This window comes from Oncorhynchus gorbuscha, linkage group LG07, assembly GCF_021184085.1.
Source record: "Oncorhynchus gorbuscha isolate QuinsamMale2020 ecotype Even-year linkage group LG07, OgorEven_v1.0, whole genome shotgun sequence".
In the NCBI taxonomy this organism is placed as follows: Eukaryota; Metazoa; Chordata; class Actinopteri; order Salmoniformes; family Salmonidae; genus Oncorhynchus; species Oncorhynchus gorbuscha.
In genome coordinates, this window is record NC_060179.1 from 6,119,600 (window position 1) to 6,128,340 (window position 8,741).

The 8,741-nt window shown below is 43.8% G+C and overlaps 1 protein-coding gene across 5 annotated transcripts in view; it reads left to right on the forward strand.

Annotated features, from left to right (window-relative positions):
• The window catches only part of LOC124039454 (nuclear receptor coactivator 2-like), a 178,395-nt gene extending 169,654 nt beyond the window's left edge, over positions 1-8,741 (forward strand). For 4 of the 5 annotated variants that reach the window (XM_046355441.1, XM_046355440.1, XM_046355443.1 and 1 more), the window contains one exon: positions 1,974-8,741. In XM_046355441.1, the coding sequence (XP_046211397.1) occupies positions 1,974-1,985 (12 nt within the window). In that variant the 3' untranslated portion in view covers positions 1,986-8,741. The remainder of the gene's footprint in view (positions 1-1,973) is intronic. The other variant, XR_006839574.1, reaches the window with a different exon arrangement.

The window sequence follows — 8,741 nt, forward strand, 5'->3', positions numbered from 1 at the left end:
TGTAATGGGGGTGACGGTGTAATGGGGGTGACGGTGTAATGTTGGTGACGGTGTAATGTTGGTGACGGTGTAATGTTGGTGACGGTGTAATGTTGGTGACGGTGTAATGGGGGTGACGATGTAATGGAGGTGATGGTGTAATGGGGGTGATGGTGTAATGGAGGTGATGATGTTATGGAGGTGATGATGTTATGGAGGTGATGGTGTAATGGAGGTGATGTAATGGAGGTGATGATGTAGTGGTGATGATGGTGTAATGGAGGTGATGGTGTAATGAATATGTTTTCCTGTATTATTCCCCCACAAACCCTACCACCCCTCCCCCAATTGGAGTAAACTAATAAGCAATTTATAATATAAATGTAAAATATATTTGTTTAGCACTTTTTTGGTTACTGCATGATTCCATGTGTTATTCCATAGTTTTAATGTCTTCAATATTATTCTAATCTCAGCAAAAAAAAGAAGCATCCTCTCACTGTCAACTGCGTTTATTTTCAGCAAACTTAACATGTGTAAATATTTGAATGAACATAACTAGATTCAACAACTGAGACATAAACTGAACAAGTTCCACAGACATGTGACTAACAGAAATGGAATAATGTGTCCCTGATGAAAGGGGGGGGGTCAAAATCAAAAGTAACAGTCAGTATCTGGTGTGGCCGCCAGCTGCATTAAGTACTGCAGTGCATCTCCTCCTCTTGGACTACACCATATTTGCCAGTTCTTGCTGTGAGATGTTACCCCACTCTTTCACCAAGGCACCTGCAAGTTCCCGGACAGTTCTGGGGGGGGGGTCATGTCAGGATGAGCCTGCAGGAAGGGTACCACATGGGGGAGGGTCTTGTCAGGATGAGCCTGCTGGAAAGGTACCACATGAGGGAGGGTCATGTCAGGATGAGCCTGCTGGAAAGGTACCACATGGGGGAGGAGGTTGTCTTCACTGTAACGCAGTGTTGAGATTGCCTGCAATGACAACAAGCTCAGTCTGATGATGCTGTGACACACCGCCCCAGACCATGACGGACCCTCCACCTCCAAATCAATCCCGCTCCAGAGTACAGGCCTCGGTGTAATGCTCATTCCTTCGACGATAAGCGCGAATCTGACCATCACCCCCTGGTGAGACAAAACCGCGACTGGTCAGTGAAGAGCACTTTTTGCCAGTCCTGTCTGGTCCAGCGACGGTGGGTTTGTGCCCATAGGCAACATTGTTGCCGGTGATGTCTGGTGAGGACGTGCCTTACAACAGGCCTACAAGCCTTCAGTCCACTTTCTCTCATCCTATTGCGGACAGTCTGAGCACTGATGGAGGGATTGTGCGTTCCTGGTGTAACTCGGGCAGTTGTTGTTGCCATCCTGTACCTGTCCTGCAGGTGTGATGTTCGGATGTACCGATCCTGTGCAGGTGTTGTTACATGTGGTCTGCCACTGCGAGGACCATCAGCTGTCCGTCTTGTCTCCCTGTAGCGCTGTCTTAGGTGTCTCACAGTACGGACGTTGCAGTCCTCATGCCTCCTTGCAGCATGCCTAAGGCACGTTCGCGCAGATGAGCAGGGACCCTGGGCATCTTTCTTTTGGTTTTTAATAGAGTCGGTAGAAAGGCCTCTAGTGTCCTAAGTTTTCATAACTGTGACCTTAATTGCCTACCGTCTGTAAGCTGTTAGTGTCTTAACTGCCGTTCCACAGGTACATGTTCATTAATTGTTGGGCGACCATGTTTAAACCCTTTACAATGAAGATCTTTGAAGTTATTTTGGATTTTTACTAATTATCTTTGAAAGACAGGGTCCTGAAAAGGGGTGTTTCTTTTTTTTTGCTGAGTTTACAATGTAGATAATAGTAAAAATAAAGAAAAACTCTTGAATGTGAGTAGGTGTCAAAACTATTTGACTGGTACTGTATGTTAAACGTGTATCTGTATCTGAAACAACTCTCTCTCTCTCTCTTTTGTTTTCATCTGTTTACAGAAATACTGCTGACCCTGGTGGAGCGTGAAGCCAACCAGCACCTTAATGCTAACACCCAGGATCCAATGAGCTCGCTGGTTCATCTTCAACCACCCAACCAATCTACCAACGGCTCTTTGAGTGAACCTGGCAGTGCCCTGACTCAGCTCTGCCCAACCAATCTACCAACGGCTCTGAGTGAACCTGGCAGTGCCCTGACTCAGCTCTGCCCAACCAATCTACCAACGGCTCTGAGTGAACCTGGCAGTGCCCTGACTCAGCTCTGCCCAACCAATCCTGACCTCTGACTTCACCTACCTGGCATAAAGTGTTCCTCGGGGGGGGTGTCACCCAGGGTTCAAGGGGGGAGTAGGGGGGATAGAGGAAAGGTTGGACTTTTTACGTGTTCCAAATGGCACCCTGTTCCCTATAAAAGTAAGTAAAGCACTACACAAGGAAGAGGGAGGCAACCCTAAAACGCCTATCCCCTCCTTAAAGGAGAACTCGTGAGCCAGCCTGTCTCTGTCCAGCTGCATTCACCGTAGTGTGACTTACTGTAGCCCCCCCCCTCTATTGTAGATCCCTCCCCCTATGGGTTGATTGACTGTAGGCCCCTCCCCATCTGCCTGGAGGTCCACCCCCTCTGGGTTGACTGACTGTACGCCCCTCCCCCCCTCTAAGTTGGCCCTTCCCCCTCTGGTTTGACTGATTGAGTACTGGTGGCAGCGGTGGGATCCTCGTCAGATGAATGTATTCCTCTCTATGGACAAGTGGCCATTTTGCAATCTGATCTCATCTCAAAACGATTTATACTTTTTTTTTTTTTTTTTTCTCCCTTGATCCCCTCTGATGTTCTAGAACATTCCTCTCGTGTTCCACAATGGCATCAAATATGTTTGGGTTCTGGAGGGCAGCGGAGCAGCCAACTAATTTCAGCCCGTTTTGCCTTTTTTGCTGTTTGTTTTGATGATGATGATGATGATGATGATGATGACTACAGATGTGTAGGATAAAGACAAATGTTTTTTGTTTTTTTTTAACACTGCAGATTATTGTTTTGACTGAAATAATGCTTTGTATGATAATTAGACTAATTTAGTCAAGAGGTTTATAAGTTTATTAAATTAAGTTTTATTTTTCTGTTTAGATTTTTTTGAAATTATCTTAGATTTCTTTTTATTATCGTAGCAAACAACAGAAGACGAGGCAAAGTGAAGAAAAAAGAGGCACTTTGTGTCGTTTTAAACTCGGCGGTTAAACTCTTCCTGAAAAGACTACTATACTCTATCACATTGAAATATTACGCATTTGACTTTGGTTCAATAGTTTGTTGTTGAATTACATCATGTGGTTGAAGACAACAGAAACAGTCAGATTGTACATGCTGTACCAGTTAACAGACAGATTGTACATGCTGTACCAGTTACCAGACAGATTGTACATGCTGTACCAGTTACCAGACAGATTGTACATGCTGTACCAGTTACCAGACAGATTGTACATGCTGTACCAGTTACCAGACAGATTGTACATGCTGTACCAGTTACCAGACAGATTGTACATGCTGTACCAGTTACCAGTCAGATTGTACATGCTGTACCAGTTACCAGACAGATTGTACATACTGTACCAGTTACCAGACAGATTGTACATACTGTACCAGTTAACAGACAGATTGTACATGCTGTACCAGTTACCAGTCAGATTGTACATGCTGTACCAGTTAACAGACAGATTGTACATGCTGTACCAGTTACCAGTCAGATTGTACATGCTGTACCAGTTAACAGACAGATTGTACATACTGTACCAATTAACAGACAGATTGTACATGCTGTACCAGTTAACAGACAGATTGTACATGCTGTACCAGTTACCAGACAGATTGTACATGCTGTACCAGTTAACAGACAGATTGTATGCTGTACCAGTTAACAGACAGATTGTACATGCTGTACCAGTTAACAGACAGATTGTACATACTGTACCAGTTAACAGACAGATTGTACATGCTGTACCAGTTAACAGACAGATTGTACATGCTGTACCAGTTAATAGACAGATTGTACATGCTGTACCAGTTACCAGTCAGATTGTACATGCTGTACCAGTTAACAGACAGATTGTACATGCTGTACCAGTTAACAGACAGATTGTACATTCCGTACCAGTTAACAGACAGACTTTCCTATTGATTTGGGCCTTTTCTATTCTTTCACCCGGTCTGGTCTTGACTGCCTCTGCTGTAAAAGCAGAGCGGTGTTTTATGTGTTTGTTTGAGAAGAGGAGAGTCTGACCTTGTCGTGGATACGGTACAAGAGAGGAGCCTTTACCCAGGCTCTAATACAGGGTGTCGGTAGGTAGGTAGGTAGGTAGGTAGGTAGGTAGGTAGGTAGGTAGGTAGGTAGGTAGGTAGGTAGGTAGGTAGGTATGCCTGGGGGAGGGGCTGCTATGTATACAGTGTACAGATTATCGCTTGCTTCTCAGCCTAGAGCGTATAGCTAGCACCACGACAGAAAGCCAGGACCAACTGCTCTGGTCCGTCAGTGTGATGTACTAAACAAGCAATAACAATTACTTCAGAATCTTCAGAATCTTCAGAATCTTCAGAATCTTCAGAATCTTCAGAATCTTACGTTTTTGTGTTTGGTTTTTTGTTGGTGCAGATTCTTTCCTCGGGGGGCTTCATTGCTCTGCGGTCCGTCGGGAATTTAAAAACACTGCTACTTTTTTATTGCAGTTTTATATATATTTTTTAAAAATCTCTCTTAATCCAAATGATACGTTCATGGTAGATGATTACAGCAGTGCAGACGAGGAGGGAGTGTGGTGCTGGGTGTAGACGAGGAGGGAGTGTGGTGGTGGGTGTAGACGAGGAGGGAGTGTGGTGGTGGGTGTAGACGAGGAGAGAGTGTGGTGGTGGGTGTAGACGAGGAGGGAGTGTGGTGGTGGGTGTAGACGAGGAGGGAGTGTGGTGCTGGGTGTAGACGAGGAGGGAGTGTGGTGCTGGGTGTAGACGAGGAGAGAGTGTGGTGGTGAGTGTAGACGAGGAGGGAGTGTGGTGGTGGGTGTAGACGAGGAGGGAGTGTGGTGGTGGGTGTAGACGAGGAGGGAGTGTGGTGGTGGGTGTAGACGAGGAGGGAGTGTGGTGGTGGGTGTAGACGAGGAGGGAGTGTGATGGTGGACCTTACTCACCCTCATGTTAACACACAGGGTGCATCCTAAATGGAACACCATGCCCTACATACATCATATTCCCTCGCCCCTATAACGGGTATAATGACATCATATTCCCTCGCCCCTCTAACGGGTATAATGACATCATATTCCCTCGCCCCTGTAACGGGTATAATGACATCATATTCCCTCTCCCCTCTAACGGGTATAATGACGTCATATTCCCTCGCCCCTCTAACGGGTATAATGACGTCATATTCCCTCGCCCCTCTAACGGGTATAATGATGACATATTCCCTCGCCCCTCTAATGGGTATAATGACATCATATTCCCTCGCCCCTGTAACGGGTATAATGACACCGTATTCCCTCGCCCCTGTAACGGGTATAATGACGTCATATTCCCTCGCCCCTATAACGGGTATAATGACATCATATTCCCTCACCCCTCAAACGGGTATAATGACATCATATTCCCTCGCCCCTCTAACGGGTATAATGACATCATATTATGGTCACTGTAGATCCTTTGTTGCGTCAGTCAGACCTCAGAACTATATCTTTCCACCAATCCTGAAATGTTGCAGCATATTCCCTCGCCCCTGTAACGGGTATAATGACATCATATTCCCTCGCCCCTCTAACGGGTATAATGACATCATATTATGGTCACTGTAGATCCTTTGTTGCGTCAGTCAGACCTCAGAACTATATCTTTCCACCAATCCTGAAATGTTGCAGCATATTCCCTCGCCCCTGTAACGGGTATAATGACATCATATTCCCTCGCCCCTGTAACGGGTATAATGACATCATATTCCCTAATGACATCACCCCGCTAACAGGTGTTGACTGCGGCATAGTCCCGTACGATTGTGTTCTTGCTTACTCCATTGTTGTCATTGTCAACTCAACTCGGCATAACCATTAGTGACAAGGAGTTGGCATGACGGCACAAACAGCCTGGTGCTCACGCTAGCAATATTGACAGTACCTATGATAATAAGCCAGACTTTAATATGGAGGACAAGCCAAATACCCTATGCCGTGTAAATTGGGTTATGAATTCTACCAGCCTTTCATTACATTGTTGATGAAGGACAGAGGCGGACATAGCTGTGTTTCATCCGTGTCCAATGAAACAGGCCCCCAAACAGCTGAATCCACCCAGGGTTTATTAGCAGCCCAGACAGTAGGATAGTCCATCAACCTCAGAGAAACATGCAAACATGTCACCTCGTAGTGTGTGTGTGTGTGTGTGTGTGTGTGTGTGTGTGTGTGTGTGTGTGTGTGTGTGTGTGTGTGTGTGTGTGTGTGTGTGTGTGTGTGTGTGTGTGTGTGTGTGTGTGTGTGTGTGTGTGTGTGTGTGTGTATTTGATGTGGGATCTGAGATTTTAAAAAACTGAATGTATTGTCATGGCTGACCTCAGATCAGAATAGACTGGAAAAGCTGCAATTCAGATGACACCCTTTTTTTCCTTATATAGAGCCCTAATGGACCTTGGTCAAAAGTAGTGCACTACATGTGGAATAGGATCCCATTGGGGATACAAGCCCACCACTGTGGGAAGCTGTAAAAAAAAAATATATATATATATATTACTATTCTCAGTGAATTATTTAGTTCTGGAACTGCCCAAACGTGATGGATGACGTTACTCAAAAGCCCTGGTCTGAGAACAGTTTTTAGATGTTTATTTTTTATTTTTTTATTTCCCTGTTGGTAACAGTTTGGGTCAGGATGGAGAAAGCTGCTCACAGATCAGGGTCCGTATTCATAAAACCCTGAATCAGTTTAGCCTTTTTATATTCTAATGAAAGGACGGGGGCGGGACCTGGGGGCGGGGCCTGTGGGGTGGGGGCGGGGCCTGGGACCTGACTGATCCGAGATCGACACTCGTTCTCTCAGATGATTTCTGATTACTGTACTTTGGGCTGTACTTTGGGCTAACGGTCCCTTTTGAGTAACACTTTGTCTGTATGAGGCATACGTGGGTTCCTAGTAATTCAGTGACTGGTATGTATGTCATGGGGCCTGTCTCAGAGATTTAAACGCTGTGTTGCCTCTGTTTTGCTGTACGATTGATTGATCACGATTTATCGAGATGTGTCACTTTGTCGATCACAGTTTTTGATAAAAGCTGGATGTCATTGCTGAGAATTGACTTACATTTTTAAGAATAGCCAATTCTAAAGAAATCACTCTTATCACCACCCCTCTGCCAATTTCCAAAGATTGTTAAGATTTTGAAATGAATATAAGCCATGAGGTAATGTTTTTTTTTTAAACATTTATATCAGGACTTGGAGCAAACAACCTTCTGCCCCTCAAAAAAATATCATACAGGCAGTGAATATAAATCAATTTACAACAAAATAATTCCTCTTCTATACCTTTAGTTTGGGAGATTTTTTAAAAATGCCCCTGTTTTTGTATCGTCTGCCAGTTTTCTTAGAGCTAAAATGCAAGAACCTTGAAATGCTAACAACAACAAAAACTAGCATATTGCCTTAGATTGTTTGTTCTCCTTGTATATTTTAACGCTATCCGTGTCATATTTGTATTGTGAATATGTACATTATTGAATGGGGTGCATCGTTGATCAACACATCTTAGTTGCTGAGACAAGCGGTCTCTCTCTCTCTCATCTGTGATTGGTTGAAGGCTGTATTATTTGAATAATTAAATACCCCACTAACTGTTGTGTCAGACTGCTATATGGAAGAAGAAACAAATATGATGCAATGGGATATTGAAGCAATATGTAATATATTCTATGAACTTTCTGGAGAAAGTAAGCTTACAGTGTTACGCGTTGCTCTGAGATGTATGTCTTTGTTCCCCAGATGTGTTTGTTCCCCAGAAAACATCGCACTGTTCGTTCGTTCCACCCGTCACTCACGCGTCAACGTTTGTAATCTTTAGTGTTGAGCGTTTTATGCAAAAGTTAGATATGCCGGCAGAAGTTTAAACACAGTTATATGCAAGTTGTCAACTAATAAGGCTTCGCTGATGCTATTTGCAATTTGATGTTGAATAATACAATTGTAAATAAAGAATTGTTATTGCAACATTTAATCTAGTTCCCGCTATATTATTGAATCATATTTTATCGATACTGCACTGTTTGAGGGGAGAGCCTAGTCTGCAAGGAAGCGTCTCGTTGTCCTCACTGTGTAGCCTTACAGTATATGCTCTGTGTGTATAACAAATACACTTTTGAATTAAATATTGTTTTGTGTTTAGATACAAAAAAAAGAAGTATGATCCTGAAAGTGGAGATATTATTTAAATTGATGGATGGGTAATTGAAAGCCAATTGCGTTGAGTGTTTGTCACATACTTTGCGAGTTGTTGAATGTATGCTTTTAGTTCGATTGGACGATGCGGTCCAGCTGTGATGCGGCTCAGTACTGTGAGTAACTGGGACACGGGGAATGGAAGGAAGTGTGAATGGGATAGTGGTGGTGATAATGTTTTTAAACCGTTTAACAAATCAACACCTCTCTGTTTCCATATTGCTCTGTTTGAATTGTTCGTTTTATCACGTCTTGCGTGATGCTGTTTTGTAAATTTAATGAGGATTAAATTATTAATGGTTCTAACATAAA